General features: G+C 33.4%; 2 protein-coding genes and 2 pseudogenes across 2 annotated transcripts; all 4 read right to left on the bottom strand.

The window, feature by feature from the left end:
- Positions 1 to 231: 231 nt before the first annotated feature.
- On the bottom strand, positions 232 to 2,254 carry LOC121768559 (annotated as a pseudogene).
- Positions 2,255 to 4,953: 2,699 nt separating this feature from the next.
- LOC121768230 lies at positions 4,954 to 6,176 on the bottom strand. Its single transcript, XM_042164655.1, has 4 exons — positions 6,130 to 6,176; positions 5,609 to 5,653; positions 5,455 to 5,530; positions 4,954 to 5,383 (listed from the first exon to the last, which is right to left on the bottom strand). Exons 2-4 carry the CDS (start codon positions 5,627 to 5,629, stop codon positions 5,034 to 5,036), a joined length of 447 nt encoding a protein of 148 aa, XP_042020589.1. The 5' UTR covers positions 5,630 to 5,653; positions 6,130 to 6,176; the 3' UTR covers positions 4,954 to 5,033.
- Positions 6,177 to 12,895: 6,719 nt separating this feature from the next.
- On the bottom strand, positions 12,896 to 14,227 carry LOC121768558 (beta-D-glucosyl crocetin beta-1,6-glucosyltransferase-like). The gene has a single exon (XM_042165095.1). The coding sequence runs from the start codon at positions 14,225 to 14,227 to the stop codon at positions 12,896 to 12,898; it is 1,332 nt and encodes a 443-aa protein (XP_042021029.1).
- Positions 14,228 to 15,603: 1,376 nt separating this feature from the next.
- Positions 15,604 to 19,536, bottom strand: LOC121768557 (annotated as a pseudogene).
- Between the last annotated feature and the right edge of the window lie 748 nt (positions 19,537 to 20,284).

Genomic DNA, 20,284 nt, shown 5'->3' with positions numbered 1-20,284 from the left:
TTTTTATATTGTGATAAATACACCGACTGATAAATTCTGTTAGGACTCTGTTATTTAAGAGGGACAGTGTCCCCGCCAGTCTTTTCAAAGAATTTATTTGGAGAAGTAATTTTATCGAATAGACCCCATTGGGTTAACTCTGAAATTACTGAATCGGTTCATTTCATTATTTGAGAGAAAATTACCCGGTTTTCTCAACACAGAATGTTGAATTGAAGAAACACATGCCCATTTTTTTCATTTTTTGTTTATGTGATGCATAATTAAGCTAAACAACATAAATGATTAAATGTGTATTCCTTTGTGTGGAAAGGTAATTGAATAAAATGTTACCCAGTCAAGAAGATAAAAGCTATCCTCCTTAGGCCTGATGCTACTGTTGCTCCTCCCACTCACAATTTCCAAAACAACAATTCCGAAGCTGTACACGTGGGCTGTATCAGTCAAATATCCTCGCATTGCATATTCGGGTGCCATGTATCCACTAGCAATCACATATATATAACGAATAAGTTTTGGTTTTGGCAATGAATACTTGAGGCAGGGACAATGGGTACGGATTGATTTATGCTTACAAAGTTCCAGCAATGCGCGTGCTTATGTGGGTGTTGTCTTCTTCATCCCATCCAGCTTCGCAAGCCCAAAATCAGATATTTTAGGGACTAGGTTTTTGTCAAGAAGCACGTTAGTAGCCTTGATATCGCGATGGACGATTTTCAGCCTCGATTCCTCGTGGAGGTAAGCCAAGCCAATCCTCTTGCTATCCCAATGCAGATCTTTTGCCTCATTGGCCAATCCAAATGCAATTTGTGTTCTTCTGGGCCTTCAAAAGTGATGAACGTGATGAATTGAAATTTACAAAAGTTACAAAACATGGCAGATAGAAGCAATAACGTTAAAGTTGTCGTATAATCGTACCAAATAATGCACGAGCAAGGCTATTGTTTTCCTGATACTCATAGACAAGCAACAACTGGTTGCCTTCGATGCAGCATCCATACAGCTTAACGAGATGAGGATGTTGTAAGGCGGAAATCATGCCTATTTCGTTTATGAATTCGCGGTTACCTTGCTTTGATTTGGAAGAAAGTTGTTTCAACCCTTCAAATATACAAAACTTCAGACTTAATATCAAAATGATGAGTAGGAGTAATAAATACCAAGTTGTCAATACCTTGTAAACAGGACCAAATCCACCTTCGCCAATCTTATTTGCAGGATCAAACGCTCTGATAAATTTCCCCGTGCGAAGGTCAAGTCCCTTCAAATCTGTAAGAAGCTTCGTGTAAATAAAAGAGCGGTTCACACGACTACTAAGCTCCGTATAAGAAATAATTCACATCACATTTGTAAAATGCTGGACTAAATTTGCAAAAACAAATTAAATAAGATCCACTATGTCCATAAATTCCATTACCAACATGAAAACTTCCAGTACAAAATGAAACTGGTAAATTCAACGCAATAAACGAAATGAGAACATTAGTTTAGGGTTCTTTTTGCAGTGTTCTATCTCTAGAACCAGATCAAACTTAGTAGCATGCATGTACGACAGAAATGAGAGGACCATATACGGATCTACCGGGAAGAGAAGTTGTTCCTTTTCCAGGCCAATAAATTGTGATCACCAACAAATGCTGGATAGGACATTATTTTTGGTTTATTTACCGCACCAGCTTCCTTCTCAACCAGTTCTCCCTGGATAACAATGTTTTCAAAATCATCAAGAATGAGTTTGGCAAATAAATGGGGGATGTTTAGATGATAACCTGAATATAAATATAAAAAACACGCCTTCCGTAAGTTGTGTGGTTAGTAAACATGATCTCCGCGAAGTGGAGATTCACATCGTAATTTCCATTTCTTAAACAAAATCCATAATAAGTCAATGAGAGGGGGGAAAGATTAGATTCCAGCCCTGAAGTGTTTTAAGTCACTTGATGCAAAAAAACTTTTTCCGTATGTTTCAGCATTCCAGAACTTGCCGTTGCTGCTGAATCCCCATTTTTCACCTTGGTAGAAGTTTCCAGAATCGCTATCTGCTTGATAATCACCGTAATTTTGGTTGCTTCCACAATTTATATGGAAAGAGTAGAAATCATCTGAGGGGAAAAAAACATGTTATGAATTTTTAGAGTAGGAATATCCACAACGAATAAGAATATATCCTCTCATCACCCCCATATAAAAACAAAAAAATTACTTTTTTTCTTCTAAATAAGCAAAATCTTGAACTTTTACCTTTGCAATCCATTCTTAATCATGGACTAACTTTTAGTTTGCCAAGGAGGTGTATTAAGTTTCCAAGGATGACTAATGAGATGTTTAAGTGAAAATGCATCAAAGAGAAGTCCGCAACTCACCTGGTGTTTCCATTTGAGTTGGCAAACAAGTTTCTGAAAATGAGTGGCGATATCTAAGTCAGTATGGAAAATCTGGACACATACACATAACGATGAGCATTAAATAGTAATCTCACGGGCTGTTTCTCGCGCAATTTGGTCCTGGACTTAGAGATGTGAAGTTGTTGTAGGATAGGTCGCTGCAGTCAAGTTGTAAGCTTTCAATCAACTATGTTGATATATGAATTTTGAGCAACATTTATCGTTCCACTTCCATGATAAGTGGGAAATATAAAATATTAAGTTCTGGATGGAAAGGGAACCTCACATGCTTCCCTTATAATCAATCTTCCATCAATTGTGGCACTGTCCCGTTAAGGAAGTTCCCAGTCAGGTAGCTAAAAAGGTTAGTAATTCAACCAAATATAAAATTTAGAACTACCAACACTCAAAGTAGACATAAATCATCATGTGAGGAGAGTTGAGCCATATAATTACCAACTATGGACCCTATTGACCACTGCACCATATGAAATATCAGGAGAGTGAAATAAAAACACTTTAATCTTTGATTCAGAGAGCTAAAAGAAATGCTGAAAGTTGTCAAACAAACTCTTACATGTCTCCTTATTTACTACCAAGTTCTTGAGGAATCGGTCCTGTTAATTTGTTGAAACTCAGATCTCTGCACAAGATATGATGGTATTTAACGAAAACTACAACAACAGGGCATGGTAAGGAATAAAGTTGTTATAGTATTTTACTTTACATTAACATTTTGGTATGTAGCAATGTTTTCCAACCACAAATCATTCCAAACCTTGCTTAATAATAGTAGTCAAAACATGACAACTGAAGCTTAAGGTTTTTTGTTGCGAGTTAACTATCAGGATATGACAAGCAATAAAAGTATTTATTTTTAATTTAAAAAACAAAATGACCTCGATTCAGAACATTTTAGTATACATTTCAAAGCAAGCCATTTTTGAACTCATTTAAGAGAGTTAAATGCAATTTGAATACTTGGTGTACTTAAAAGCGACAGCAACAAAAAGCTATGTTATTCGATTATCAGATAAACTTTAACTTTGGGCTTGGATATTTGGAATGTCTCAAATACTTCCTCTGACTAATACTCTAATATAGTAATTATTTAAATTCAACAAATGATATTAAGTGCATCATGTAATTATGTATGCAGGGATTTAAAATCAATTATTGCGACCCTTTTTCTTAAAATCTAGTGACGATATTTGATATTTTTGTTAATTTATTATTTTTTGAAAAAGTAATGGAGTAGTGGTATGGGTTTAACTACGTCAATATATTATTTTTATGTTTTGTGGAATGAGTCATTTTTCACTTTATAAATACTTTTTCTGTCAGCAATTTAAATTCCTTACGTTACTTATATTTGATTAATGCATGCATGTACTATTGTCCCATTGAACATTAATTAATAACTTCCAGACAGTGGACCCAATTACTTTTATCTAGGAATTATGATCAATGTGACATTTCTATCATGCCCCACACAATTATCTTTACTATTGATATTACTACAAGTCATAACAAAAAGTATATAAAAGCATCCAAAACCACTTAAATTTAAGAAATTAGTTATTTAAATTTATTTTCATTATATGTATATCTATTTATATTTCTTTTCTTGTTATATACGTTAAAATTAATATTTATTAATAAAATAAAATAGTTCAGAGTAATTTTTTGTGAACAACTAAAAATGATAAATTTTTACATGATTTAAATTAAAAATAATATACTATAATTAAAAAACAAGTTAGAAACAATACATAAATAAGTTATTAAAATTATGTGCACCATTGACATGGCCGAATCTGCACATATTTCTTTAACGATATCTTGTTTGAGTTGCTCTTTATTCCGAGTTGACTCGTTAACGAGTTGTGAATGCTCTTAAATCCAAAGAAGTACCTTGAGCGGAGGATCGCTTGAAGTTGAGAATTATGGGTTGTAAAAAAAGTATTTAGGATGTGAATATATTTATAAGTAAAAAGGAAAAAAAACCGTTTGAAAAGAAAAGAAGCGTTGGTTTTCATGAATAAATTTACAAAATCATTTCATCATTTCTGAGTTTAATCACTATGTATCTCAATGATTCAAAACTTGTACAGACAAATATGACAAATAAATAGGCTACTTTTCATATCTTCAATAATACTAGCAAATATTAAACAAGAGTAGTTAGTTTCAGCAAAAGTTACCTCAAAAAACCTCTCTTCTCCCAATAGTTTGTATGTGATGTCTATTAAGTACCACAAACATACTGAAATATTTTTCTAAATGCAGAACAAAACAACAAAAATTAATGATCTCTTAACTGAGTTAATTCAGAAAATTATGAACAATGAATAATAAGTAGAGGTTTTATTTAAAAATAAATAAATCACATGCTTAAACATCACCATTAAAACAAATATGAACTAACAATTTAAGAACAACTGTTAATTAAATGCTTAGGATACCAACCAAAGATTCGGATACAAAGGTCCAAATACTAGTAAAACCCAAAATAGAACGAAATTAGGAAATGTTGGGCTATGGTGAAAAAATGTATAGCCCACATAATGATAGACAAAAAAATAGTTTCAGTGATGAGATGACTGAACTATCACAAAAAGCAATCTAACGAGGAGAAGAAATAGTTTATCAGAGTATGATGCAGTGATTCATAGATTCTTCATTGTAGTAAGGGATGGTATCAACACCATAAGGGTCAGTACGCCGTCTACGATCATAATTATAATCGTAGTTGATGTTGTTTGGAGTGTAGGAATAATGAGGAAGCGACCGAGTTGGATAGTCGAGTGGGTGATAGGAATCTCTGTAGCCACCATAGCCATAAGATTGGCCTCGCGCTCTTGGATGGCTGAGATTTGCCCACACGATTTCCGCATGTCCATTGCATCTCGTTATGGCCTTGAGGCAAAAATTCGGGTCGACTTGCCCCACGATTGTCGCCTGACTTTTCTCAGCATCCATTGTGATATCGTATGTTCCTAGCAAATAATTATTGTGAAATGGATTTCTTAAAATATTGGAAGATACTATGACATAAAAAAATCATTACCAGTGATTGAGCCTATTATGTCCATGGTGTGTCTCTTGCATGAGTCGCATCGGGGGTGCACTTTTAAAACACAGCGCTGCAATTTCAAGAGCAAGAAAATTAGTAAAATACGCAATAAATAGGAAATAATAGAACAAATTGAGATTACATTTACCAAAGTTGCGTAATTATCCATGAGAGCAAAATTCTTGGTGAAATGCTGCAATTGATTGTAGCAATTTGATTTAGCTATATATAATGAACTGATTTAAATCGAAAGGAGATAAATTGAACGAAAGATTGAAGTACAATATACTATTAAGGAAGGTAAAAGAATAATATATATCGAGAGAGATTTGGAACATGCATAAATTAATATTTAGGCCATATATGTTTCCAAAATGGAGAAAAGTATCTTTCTCAAACTTAACAATAAATAATTCGTGTCTTCTAATTTGTAATTTGAAAATCATAAATAACAATTAAAACAAATTGTGTCATTTGTAAATTTTCTAGCAGAATTTATAATGAAGCGACTAAATTCTATCGACGATTTCAGTTAATCATCTATAAATCACAAAAGTTGAAATTAAGAAAACTTAAAAATCAAAAAGTAGTACTCACATAACATTTCTGTATACATCTAAATCCAAATTCTCCATGTTTTTAGGGAAGAAATATGAAAGGAAGACTTACCGTTAAAACTTAGAAGTGCAGAAAAATCGGGAGAGAAGAGGTTTTAGGTCAAAATGAATAGGAGATGATATAACTCGAAATGAATAGCAGAGACTCTTTTATAAGTAGGTGAAAGGATAATGGGCCGAGCTTAATTAATTTGATCAGATCATGACCTAATTTAATTAAGTTAACTTAATTTACTTAGTTTTATTTACTATGGCTTAAAGGCTTAATTAATTTAATTAATGGGTTTGAATTTACTATCTGGCTTAATTAATTTAGATTAAAATTAATTATTTTCTTAAACTGTAATTTTGGATATTATATATAGTATGATATTCAATACTTGCCATGACTCATTATCATATGATTATCCATCTAGGATTAAGTTGTGAGATTAATTTAATTAGAGAGGGTGACTAGTATTAATTATCATTGGACTATTCATCTACAATGTTGTGTGATTAAATCTTATAAATCAAACATAATACATATTTAATCATGAGAAATAATTGTGTAAATCGAACAAACTCCTATTATTATTTAATCTTTCTCAAATCTTGATGTTGATGGTTCTCATGAGAAGGATTATAATTTGAATTAGTTACTTAACTAAATCAACAATACTACCTAGCTTTCGTTTAAGATCGTGATTTTGATGAAAAACAATTCTGAAATAAAATTTTGAAAACAATACCCTACAGATTAGAATAAGAACCATAAAAAGAAGGATTTGGCAAATATTGAATCCATAAAAGAAATTTTTGGTATAATTTAATTTATTTACGGACAATGAATCCTTAAAAGAAAGATTTGGAAAATATTGAACCATAAATTATTGTGATTTTTTTGGAGAAAATTCACAATAATTTGATTTAATACATGACACTTGGGAGTTGTATTTCTCATCTTATTGAATCGACTTTAGATTTCATTGAATCCTTAAAAGAAAGATTCGGTACATATTTAATTTATTTTATGACAATGAATAAAGATTCAATAAAATCAAAACTCAAACTCAATTTGATATTTTTATAATTGTTATTATTTGAAAAGATAGTGAAGGCTTAGTTATACGTCATTATTTTATTTTTCTTCAATTTGTACTGTGTTATTTTTCATTTTAAATACTTTTTCTCTCAGCAACCTAAACTATTGTTATTTGTCCCATAGGAATTATTACAATGTCAGGTCGAGAGTCCGCTTGAGGAAAGGCATGAGCGTCGTAGAAATTAGTTATTTTAATTATTTTCATTATTTGTATATCTATTTATATTTCTTATCTTGTTATATACGGAAAAATTAATATTTATAAATAAAATAAAATAGTAATGTTTTTGAACAACTAACAATGATAAAAGTTTATATAATTGAAGATAAAAAAACAAAACATACTGAGAAAACAAGTTAAAAACAATATATAGATAACCTATTAAAATTATGTGCATCATTGACGTTGCTGAACCGTACCAATATTTGTTATATCTTGTTGGAGTCGGCCATGTTACGAGCCGACTAACGATGACTTGTGAATGCTCTTAAATTACATTGAGCTGGAGGATCGCTTGCAGCCAAGAATAATGGTTTGTGTAAAAGGAAAAAACAACCATTTGAAAAGAAAAGAGGCGTTGGTTTTCATGAATTAATTTAAAAATCATTTCTGAGTTTAATCACTGTGTAAATCATCGATTCAAAAACTTGTACACACAAATAAATGGGCAACTTTTCATATCTTCAATAATACTAGCATAGTACTATTAAACAAGATAGTTTAATTTTTCAGTAAAAGTTGCCTCTAAAAACCTCTCTTCTGCGGTTATGTCCCAATATATATAGTTTGTATATTGATATGTCTATAAACTACAAACAACTGATATATTTTTCTAAATGGGGAAGAAAACAACAAAAATTCTCTTAACCGAGTTAGTACAAAAAATTATGACTTGGCATAGTAAATGAGCAATGAAAATAAGAGCATCCGCAGCGGTGTCCTTACGGACGCGCGGCATGCGCTGTCTGCCGCTGCGCAGCTGTCCGTCCGTGCCGCTGAGCAGGCTGACGTGGCGACACGCGATTAGTCAAAGGCTTAGCCGTAGGAATTTTCTTTTTTTTAAAAAAAATAAAAAATAATACCCAAAAAAAATTGGATTCCCAAAAAATAGAGTCGTTTATTACCGTTTTTTAGAAATTTTTTTGATTAATTAATGTATTTTTTAATTTTTAGGATTTTAATTAATGTAATTTTAAATTTTTAGGATTTGAATTATGTATTTTTAATTTTTTTAAATTTGTAATAGTATTCCGGGTATTTTTAATGTATTTTAATATTGTGTAAATGTTATTATTTAAATTGAATAATAGAATGGATGGTGTTGTGCTCTTGCACAAGAGTAGGGAGTAAAAAAATGAATAAAAGTGGTCCGGGCCCACATCCGTGCTCTTGCTAATGAGCACGGATGAAGATGCTCTAAGCAGAGGTTATATTTAAAAAAAAATTAAATCATATGCTAAAAAATCGCCATCAAATCAAATTTGAACTAACAATTCAAGAACAACTCTTAATTAAATGCTCAGAATCACAGCAACTAACAGCGCAAAGGGAAAAATAATAAAAACCAAAATAGAACGAGATTAGGAAATATTGGGGTAAGGTGCAAAAAACATTTATAGCCTACATAACGACAGGAATAAATAGTTTGAGTGATGAGATAACTAAACTATCACAAAATAAGGCAATCTGAGAAGTAGTAGTCATTAGATTCATAGATTCTTCATTGTCTAGTAAGGGATGGTATCTAAAACCATAAGGACGGGTCACGTAGTCTACGATCATATTCGTAGTCATAGTTGATGTTGTTTGGAGTGTAAGAATAATCACGAATCATCCGAGTTGGATAGTCGAGTGGGCCATAGGAATCTCTGTAGCCACCATAGCCATAAGATTGGCCTTGCATTCTTGGATGGCTGAGATTTGCCCACACGGGTTCAGCATGTCCATAGCATCTCGTCATGGCTCTGAGGCAATAATTCGGGTCGACTTGCCCCACGATTGTTGCCTCCCTTCTCTCAGCATCTAACGTGATATCGTATGTTCCTTGCAAATAATTATTGTGAGATTCATTTCTTCAAAAATTGGAAGATACTATTAATCGCATAAATAAAATATTCATTACCAACGACCGAACTCAGTATTTCCATAGTGTGTCTCTTGCATGAGTAGCATCGAGGATCAACTCTTAGAACACAACGCTGCAATTTCAAGAGTAAGAAACTTAGTAAAATATTCAATAAATAGAAAATAATAGAAGAAATTGAAAATGCATATTTACCAAATTTGCGTAATCATCCATGAGGGAGAAATTCTTGGTGAAAAGCTGCAATTGATTGTAGTAATTTGATTTAGCTACATATATATAATGAACTGATTTGAATCTAAAGGGGATAAATTGAACGAAAGATTGAAATATCTTATAATATTAACTATATTAAGGAAGGTAAATCAAATGAGGCTTCTAAAATAAATACTAATATAGAGAGAGATTTGGAACATGCATAAATTAACATTTTAATGCCATATATAGATTGAATATATATAGTGTTATCAAATTGGAGAAAAATATATATTTCTCAAAATTAGCAACAAATAATTGGTCATTTTATATGATCCGATCAAGGATTTTTAATACAAGGGCAAAGAATCGTAGTATTATAGTAATAAACAAATTATCCAAGATTAGAGTGTCTTCTAATTTGTGTAATTTGTAAATCATAACAAAACAAATTGTATAATCTGTAAATCATAACAAAATATATTGCATAATTGGAATTTTCTACCAAAATTTATAATGAAGCAATTAAATATCGACCATTTCACTCAAGTATCATCTATAACTCATAAAAAATTAAAATTAAGAAACTTTTAAATTAAAAACTAGCGTCTAACATCTAAACACAGACGTAAATTAATGGTATATGTAACAACTAAACAGACATAAAAATTTGATAGTACTCCTATTATTTTATAATTAAAATAAAGACATATGTTAAACGTGCTTTGAAACTTTTGCATAGAAATTTGAATCCCTATATATACACACATTTTTTTATAGAATATTGCGTTTAAATCCAAATTCTCCATGTTTTTAGAGAAGAAATATGAAAGGAGAGAGATGGATTTACCGTGAAGTGCAGAAAAATTGCGAGGAAGACGTCAATTTTAAGTCAAAATGAATGGGATAGGATATCAACGTGGTCTGTTTTTATAAGTGAGTGAAAGGAATTTTTAATGGGCCGAGCTTAATTCATTTGAACAGATTACCTAATTTGCTCTAATTACCTAATTTAATTAACTTAAGTTAATTTACTTAGTTTGATTTATTAGTTGGCTTAATAGGCTTAATTAATTTAATTAATGGGTTTGAATTTACTATTTGGCTTAATTAATTTAGATTATACTACTCCTAATTAATTGTTTTCTTATATAATTTGTGATATTATATACAGCAATAGTACATAATACTAGTATGTATTCAATCATCTAAATCTTGCAAACCAAACAATACTACATATAGTACTATTATTAATTGTATTCGTAATACATTCTTAAATAAAATTTTTTAAAATAATATTCAACAGATTAGAATAAGAACCATAATAGAAAGATTTGGCAAATAATGAATTTTCAAAAGAAAGATTTGGGAAATATTGAGTCCTTAAAAGAATGAATTTGGGTAATATTTAATTTATTTTCCGACAATAAATCATTAAGGCCATGTTTGGTTGCCAGGATTCTGTCTGGGAAAGTAATCTGATTCCTTAAATTTTAAAATCCTGTGTTTGTTTCCGTTTTTAATCAAACTGGGAAAGTAATCAAAATCCTGAAACAAGGAAAGTTAGTACAACTTTCCAGGATTCTGAATCCTAACTTTTCTTAGGTATTCTTTTTCCCAGTTTTAGGATTCTTACATATTTAATGCAATATAGTTTATTATTATTATTATTATTATTATTATTATCATCATCATTATTGTTATTATTTATTATAATGTTTTAAAAATAATTTAAAAGTATAAACTATACTTAATTTCAGGATAATAAATAACTATAATTCAAATTATCATAATTATAACTATATTATTAATATTTATTTTTATTATCATAATAATAATAATTTATTAAATAATTAAATATAATTATAATTATATAATAATATAATAATTATTAATTTATAAATTAGTAATTATCAATAAAATTGTAGCGAAATTTTAAATTATAAAATTATTCAATTAAAAATTAAGTAAATATAATGATAATAATAATAATAATAATCTTATTTATTATTATATTATTATATATTATGATGTATAATCCATATTTAAACTATCCATCGTAATAATAACTAAAATAATATTCCCGGGATTCGTTTTTCCAGGAATCATTTTCCTTGCCAACTTTACTTTCCCGCCAACCAAACATGACCTAAAAGAAAGATTTGTCAAATATTAAACCATAAATTATTATGACTTTTTTGTTGAAAAAAGTCACAATAATTTATCTTTTTTTAATTATATGGCGCATTTCAGAGTCGTATTTCTTATCTTATTTAATTTGAGTTTGGATTTTATTGAATCCTCATTCATTGTCGGAAAATAAATGAAATATTTACCAAATCATTCTTAATTCATTGTCGGAAAATAAATAAAATATTTACCAAATATAATCTTTCTTTTAAGAATTCAATATAATCCAAACTTAAACTCAATATGATGAGAAATATAACTCTGAAGTGCTTCATGTAATTAAAATAATTATTGTAATTTTGCATAAAAACTAATGACCATATTTGATATTTTTGTAATTATTATTATTTGAAAAAGTAATGGACTAATGGTAGGCTTAGCTACGTCATTATTTTATTTTTCTTCAATTTGGACCGTGTTATTTTTCAATTTTAAATTCTTTTTCAGTCAGCGAGCTAAATTTATTGATTTTGTATCACAATGAAATAATGATGAAACATTTCGTACTCCATATTGGCAAAAAGTTAAAGGCGTAATGTATGAAACAGACAAATGATATTTTGTAGTATTTTTACACCAAATGTCATATATTATTCAACCAAATCCATAACTATTCCATCGTGAATAAAAATTGGAATGCAATTCAACCAATACTTGCTCTCAGCTATGAAATCCTATGCCCGAGCAAGCGTGTGGGCACCCTACTTCGTTGATCGTCTTACAAACCTCATAGAGGATCGATCTAGAGACCACTTTCAAAAGCTGACGACGATCTTCTACCACTGCCCCAAAAGTGGAACTCTTTGTATGATTTATATAAAACTATTATGATATTTCAAATTAGTTGCCAAAGTAAAAATCAAATTTGAAAATTTAGCAAGGCTATGGAACTCAAGATTTCCACCATTTTTTACACTGTTCCTCATCCGAATTGTAATCAAGTAATGCGAAACTTTAAGAATATTTTGATAATTATTCATTAACATAAAGAGTTAAATTTTCACGGTATTGAATCATTCTTGATGGATTTTTGGCAAAATATTATATTTGAAAGAACCGACCTTTTAAAGGTCATACACTTTTTATGTGTGTAACAAAAAAAACCTAACGACAAATGTATCATGTCATTAATATCTCAAAAACAAGCTGTCTTATTTGTAAGTAATAATTAAATGGAACACAATTTTCTGCAGTTCATAAACTAAAAAGAAACTAGTACTATTAGTTAATTAATTAACAAGAAATCAGAGAGCAATAAATATAGTTCAGTGGAAGCCATTAATGGTCTTCTTGTTGTTGTTTTTGTTATCGCAAAGCTTGAGAAAAGATTCCACGACCTCGTCGATTTCTTCATCGCCCTTAAGCCGTATCATCTCACTCATGCGGTTAGAACTCATCCTAAGGCCCTCGTCCGCCACAACGCTGCGTATGACCCGGGCCACGGCCTCCCTCTCGAGCATCCCACGCGCGTTCCGGACGACCTCCACGCCCACACCAATCAGCTCCACCAGCCTAGCATTGAGGGGCTGGTCAAGATGCATAGGCATAGCTATGATAGGCACACCAAACTTCATGCTCTCCATCATTGAGCTAATGCCACAATGGCTCACAAAACCCCCAACACTCTCATGCCCTAGAATCTGAGCCTGTGGGGCCCACCCCTCCACCACCAAGCCCCTCCCCTCCACCCTCTCAAGAAACCCTAGTGGCAAAGAATCTTCTAGAACAATCTTCTCCTCCCTTTTGGGAAACCTCACCACCCATATAAAGTTCAACATGGAAAGCTCCAAACCATGAGCAAGCTCCATCATATCTTCCCTTGTAAGAAAATACTCACTCCCAAAAGACACAAATATAGTGGAATTCTTCCCCTTATTGTCCAACCATTGGATCAATTCATGGCTAATGGGAACTGCTTCTTGAACTAGTGCACCTACAGCCACAATTTTTTTCCCCAACAACTCCTCCAAATAGTCACTATACTTTGACTCAATCTCCCTAAACCCCTTGATTAAAACGATGTCGTTTGAGCGGTGGACCCCGGCAAAGGCGTCTACCCTCACCTCCTCGGCCACCGCGAGAAGTCTCTCGCGGTGGGGGAGCTCGTAGTCCCGGTAGTAAATCTCCGGGAAGGGGAAGGCGGCTTCGGGGTAGGAGAAGAAGTGGAAGAGGTAGGCCATCATGGTGGCGGTGCTGGTGATGAACTCCACGGCCGGGACGCCGCGCTCCTTCGCGACCAGCGGTGCCCACGGCTGGAGGAAGTCGTAGACGAGGAGGTCGGGCTGGAGCTCGTTGAAGACGCGGCGGAGCTCGGGGGCGGCCAGGTCGAGCGTCCGCTTGAGGAAGGGCATGAGGTCGGGCGGGAGGCCGTTGGTGGTGTGGAATTTGGCGTCGAGGTAGGTCTCCGGGAGGTGGAGCGGGACGAGGCGGATGGAGGAGGCGGCGCCGAGGCTGTGCTCGATGGACTTGAAGTTGGCGGCGGTGGAGCAGAGGTGGACGGATAAGTTGTGGCGGGAGAGGCGCTTGGCGAGCTCGAGGTAGGGGGAGATGTGGCCGTGGGCGAGCCACGGGAACATCACGAAGGTTAAACGTTCCATCACAAATTACAAATTACAAATTTTCTTATGATTGAGTTGAGAAATGTGATTGATTAAAGAGGAGAAGGATGGTGCCATTTTTATAGTGCACGTCACCATATTTAGGGTTTCAAAGTCGACTATCTTTTACGTGTCAATATTTTCTTTCCGTGAGAATAATTTATTTATGGAAAATGAAGGTTTGGAATAAAGATGGTATGTAGTATTTCACTGTAGATTTTTTTATGTTTTCATGAGAGGGTCATTAATTTTGGGGAAATTTTTTTCATATTTTGGAATCATGAATAAATTTAGATTCACGTTATATATTTTCCATGTGTGGCTCCTTCGTGGATTCACTTGTCCACCAACTCATATTTTCTCCCAATTTAATTAGGGTTTATATGTGATTAGGAATGGAAATTATTTGCATGGGGTAATGGGGGAAATTTAGTTTTTGTCGTACCAATTGATTATTGGGTAAATAAAATCAATGGTTGAGAAACCATTTTTTATATTCCGAGCTAATATATTCTTTTCCTTATTGAAAATATCTTGCAAAATCTTTGTTTTAGAGCATCTATAACTGTTTCCATTTTGGCGGGCATGCTGCGGGCGGAGCGACCATTTACTTTTTCTACTTTTTTAAATGGTCTTTCATCCTCCAATTTTATTTTTTGCCATTTTTATATTTTCCATTTCTTTTATTCTCTATTAATAAAATGTGATTGATTTAATTTAAATTTGCTAGAATATGCATATTTGCCTATTAATTGAAATAAGATCTACTCCTATAAAAAAATATATTGCAAATTGTACTCCTATAAAGTGAAAAAAAAGAGAGAAAAAATTAAAACTAAAGTCAAAAGTGATTTTAAACATATGGTCATTTCATTATTTTTGGTTCAAAACATTATGTTTGGTATTTTTGCGTACAAATCTGTCTATTTATTGGCCAATTTTGAAAAAACTACCTGCGAACTAACTTTATACCCAATTAATAAACTAATCGATGCTTGACGCTATTTTTGGTTCAAAAAATTATATTTTCTATATTCGGTCCTAAACAATATGAATTGCTCTTTTTTTTTTTCCAAAAATTGACAAAACCAATAAATGTTTCAATCGCGATGTGAATCGCAATAATTGAATATAGATTTCAACCAATATGGACAACAAAGAGTGGCAAAACCTTGGGATAAGGCCCATATACAATCTTCAAATTAAAATGCTTTTGAAGTCCGACCATCATGTCGGCGGCACACTACCTATCGCCTGAATCCGTGCATGCGATGTTGATCATACTCAAAATCTACGACATTGTTAATAAATAAATTCTAAAACATTATCAATCATTCGCATTTCATATCTTCAACAACACAAGATTGTTTTATTGTTCAGTAAAAGCTTCCACTAAAAACCTCTCTTCTCCCATTAGTTTGTGGATATAGATCAGCAGCAGAAGTAGAATAGCCACTCCAAGGCGCATCCATGGAAACACCCTCATCAGGTTTCGCCTTACCAACTCAGAAACCAAGTTTGGAACGCTGTCTTTCCCCTTCCTCAAGTACGTGCCTTTCTGCAGCTACCTCATTCGTGCAAATGAGCGCCACATTGATAGCTCTAGCAATCTCTTCCTGGTTGAAGCTCGACTCTAATCTCCGCTCGACTAGCTCCAACAAGTTTCCTTTCTCCTTCAACTCAATAGCCTAAGTGAAAATTGGAAGAGCTCGGTCAAATTCATATTAGTGAAGAATGCTAAAGGGAAAAAATGCATGCACATTTTTCATAAGTTAAAGAATAGTATAAATTTACATTCCTCTGTATGGAAAGGTAAATGCATAAAAGGTTACCCAGTCAAGAAGATAAAACTTATCCTTCCTCGGCCTGATGCTTCCGTTGCTCCTCCCACTCACAATTTCCAAAACAACAACTCCGAAGCTGTACACATCGGCTTTGTCCGTCAAATATCCTCGCATTGCATATTCACATATACAACAAATAAGTTTTGCTTTTTGTATTGAATATTTCAAGCAGAGACAATGAGTACCAATTGATTGATAGCTTACAAAGTTCCAGCAATGCGCGTGCTGATGTGGGTTTCGTCTTCATCCAGCTTAGCCAGCCCAAAATCAGATATTTTAGGGACTAGGTTTTTGTCAAGAAACACGTTCGTCGTCTTGATATCGCGATGGACAATTTTCAGCCTCGATTCTTCGTGAAGGTAAGCCAAACCTCTTGCTCTCCCAATGCAGATCTTTTGCCTCATTGGCCAATCCAAATCCAATTGGTGTTTTACGGGGCCTGTTATAAGACATAGATGTAGCTAATCGAAATAAAACAAAACATGGCATACGAAAACTAGTTCATGGATGACCTAAAGATAAAAGTAATGATGTTAAAGTTGTAGTATAAACGTACCAAATAATGCACGAGCAAGGCAATTGTTTTCCAAATACTCATAGACAAGCAACAATTGGTTGTCTTCGATGCAACATCCGTACAACTTAACAAGATGAGGATGTTGTAAAGCGGATATCATACCTATTTCATTTACGAATTCGCGGTTACCTTGCTTTGATTTGGAAGAAAGTTGCTTCACAGCGATGATGGTTTTATCTAACAGGACACCCTTCAAATATACAAAATTTCAGACTTGATAGCAGAATGAATTTAGAACAAAACCATTCTATAATAAATATTGAGTTGTCATTACCTTGTAAACGGGGCCAAATCCACCTTCGCCAATCATATTTGCAGGATCGAAATTGTTTGTGGTCGCTCTTAGTTGCCTTAGGGTAAATGACCCCGTGTGAAGGTCAAGGCCCTTCAAATCTGTAAGAAGTGTCGTATAAATGAAAGAGCGGTTCACACGACATCTAACTTTGGCTAATTTTTAGAGTAGAAGTCGAATTTGATCAACATGCAAATCTCGTGAAGAATTAATTCGTATCACATTTGTAAAGTGTTGGACTAAATTAGCAAACATGAAATAAATAAGATAGATCCACTGGTCCAAAAACTCCATTACCATGATACATTGAGTGTTTGCCCCCCAAACAGCCCTTCCACCTAAGAATACCCACAAGCAAAACGAGTGCGAAAATAATTGCCATCATTATATCAACTCTTTGAGAATCTTGAGATGATGCCGCTTCCACCTAAGAATGCCCCCCAAACAGCCCTTCCACCTAAGAATACCCTATATAGAGATATATAGGGTAAGATGATATGCAAATGTAATCTCTTTATTGGTTATAATCAATAAGCAAATTGTTAAAAGCTGCAGTATGATTTTTATGGATAGCTCGAATGTATTTGAAAACATCCAGTACAAAGTGAAACTGGTAATTTCATGTGCAACTAACGAAATGAGAGCATGAAGAGAAGAACTCCATTTCTTTATAGCTTTTGGTGGAGTTCTATATCTCTAGAACCAGATCAAACTTACTACCATGAACGACAGATATGGCTGAAATGAGAGGACCATATGCGGATCTCAGATGTTCCTTTTCCCGCCCAATAGAATCGGATCTCCAAGGTGTTATCACTGACAAATGCATGATAAGGCACTGTTATTGGATGGAGTATTTACTCCACCTGCTGCATTCTCAATGTTGAAATCCTTCTCAACCAAATTTCCCTGAATTACAATATTTTCAAAATCATCAAAAATGAGTTTGGCAAATAAATATTCAGCATATCTTTATGTAAAGTTGGGGATGTTTAGATGAGAACCTGAATGTAAATATCAAAAACACCGCCTTCCAAGTTTTTCCTTTAGTAAACATGATCTCCGCAAAGTGGAGATTCACTTTGTACTTTCTATTTCTCAAACAAAATCCATAATAAGTCAATGAGACGGGGGAAAGGCGTACTGTGGAGTAATGCTTAGATTCCGGCCTTGAAGTGTTTAAGTCGCGTGATGCAAAAAAACGTTCTCCATATGTTCCAGGATCCCAGAACTTGCCTGTGCTGCTGAATTCCCAGTTTTTATCTTGGTAGAAGTTTCCAGCAGAGTAATCTGCTTCATATTTACCAACTTTTTCCCGGCTTCCACAGTTTATATAGAAAGAGTAGAAATCATCTGAGGGAAAAAAATACATGTTATGAATTTTAAATAATTTTCTTGAACTTGAAATAAGAATAGCATTTTAAAGAGCCACAAGGCATTCGAATATGCTCAGTAATTTTCATATTTAGAGTAGTTTTACACAACCTACCTTAACGGCCTGACCCCTTTCACAAATAAAAATTAGCCTATTCTTCCAAATTAGAACTTATAATTGCTACTCTCCGGTGTCCAGTCTACAATCACAAATACATACTATAAATTGACTCTGAGGGAAAAGAAATTATGTTTCAATATGAGAGGAGTAAATAAGCAAAAAACTGAACTTTTCCCTTTGTATAGTATTCTTAAAGAGTTGTCAATTAATAATAATCATGAACTAACTTTTAGTTTGCCAAGGAGGTGTATTTAGTTTTCAAGGATGACTAATTGAATAATTTTTGTACTCATGGTTACTCTTTCCACATTGAGTACACCTCTTCCCATTTTCAGCTTTGTGAAAACCTCTACCATCATGTTTGGTTTTTTCTTGACCTCTTCCACGACCATAGGATCCACTACGATTTTGTTGGCCACCATTAAACGAAGATTCACCAACACTTTTACCATTCAAATGCATTTTGGATTGAAATGCACTCTCAATCGACTTTTCCGATTGCCTTAACAACCTTTCTTCATATGATTTCAAAGAACCCATCAGCTCATAAATGCTCATTTTAGAAATGTCTTTAGTTTGCTCAATAACAGCAACTATAGCATTAAACCTTTTTGGAAGACATATCAAAATCTTTTCCATCATTCTCTGATCTGAAATCTCTTCACCATACACTCTCATTTGATTTGTGAGCTCAATAAAACTTAAATGAAACTGATTTAAGGTTTCATTGTCTTTCATTTTTGTATTCTCAAAATCTCTCCGTAGAGTTTGGAGTTTAATGGCTCTAACCTTTTCATCTCCTCCAAATTCCTTTTGAAGAATCTCCCATGCCTCCTTTGATTTTTCAGCTCCCATGATTCGATAGAAAATCGATTCGGCGACAGCTGGTTGGATCTTTGACAAAGCTGCAGCATCTCTTTGCTTCGTCTTCTTTAACTTCTTTATTTGAGCCGCGGAAAGATTCGCGTTTGCTTCGTCGTAGCCTTCATCGACGAGCTCCCACAAGTCCAATGAGGCAAGTAGTGTCTTCATCTTCTTGCACCAAAACTCAAAGTTCTCTCCGGCAAAGATTGGTAGAGAAATATGTTGTGAGTTCTCCATTTTGTATGAGATACTCTGCTGTAACTTGACAGCAACTATTGCTCTTTCTTTCACCTTATTGAGGCTTTTTTTTGTTGTTGGAGAAATCCTAGTATTTCAACTTGGCTCTGATGCCAATGCCAAACTGTTGGATCGTTGGCACTAGGATTTCACTTTGTTTTGATTTAGATAATGGATGTATAATTTCTGGATTAGGAGCTGTTGCATAGATGAGTTTTTGCAGGGAGAAAAATCAGATCTTGAATAGATTGGAAATTGATTCAGCTTACAAATGACTCTTCATCTCTAATATTTAAAGATGGAATACTAGACCCTTCCAGGAAATGAAAACACATGCTAGAGAAATAAAGACTAGTGTCATAATCAGCCAACCTACTAATGACACTCTAAACAAAAAGTATAATTAAACTTTTGGTGCACATTAACTACAGTTACTATAAAGCACTAAGACAACTCTATCTATGTTTGAAAGCCCTCAAACTCATTCAGTTGGAACTATATTTGCTACTACTTGTTAGATAATAAAAAAGAAAAAGGAATAAAATTGTAGCAGAAAATGCAGGTGATGGTTACATTACATATGAAGCTGAGAAATAAGAAACTTACAACTCTTCCAAAGTTAATTTTTGGGGATAAGTCTCCGGTGGGTACAAGGGGAATGCAGTATAAAAAGTTCATAACGAAGTCAAGATAGAGAGTAAAATCATTACAATCTTCTCATTCGAGGAAGATCCCCAAACTCCCCAGG

The sequence above is a fragment of the Salvia splendens genome, chromosome 15 (assembly GCF_004379255.2).
Source record: "Salvia splendens isolate huo1 chromosome 15, SspV2, whole genome shotgun sequence".
Lineage (NCBI taxonomy): Eukaryota > Viridiplantae > Streptophyta > Magnoliopsida > Lamiales > Lamiaceae > Salvia > Salvia splendens.
The sequence above is the reverse complement of the archived record's forward strand: the minus strand, read 5'-3'. Positions and strand labels throughout refer to the sequence as shown.

Bases quoted from the DNA above. Each gene is read 5' to 3' on its own strand.
- LOC121768230 (XM_042164655.1), bottom strand. From the start codon at position 5,629: ATGGATAATTACGCAACTTTG. The intron at 5,531-5,608 runs GTAAATGTAATC...TTGAAATTGCAG, and splicing joins TGGATAATTACGCAACTTTG to CGCTGTGTTTTAAAAGTGCA. The intron at 5,384-5,454 runs GTAATGATTTTT...ATTATTTGCTAG, and splicing joins CATAATAGGCTCAATCACTG to GAACATACGATATCACAATG.
- LOC121768558 (XM_042165095.1), bottom strand. From the start codon at position 14,227: ATGGAACGTTTAACCTTCGTGATGTTCCCGTGGCTCGCCCACGGCCAC.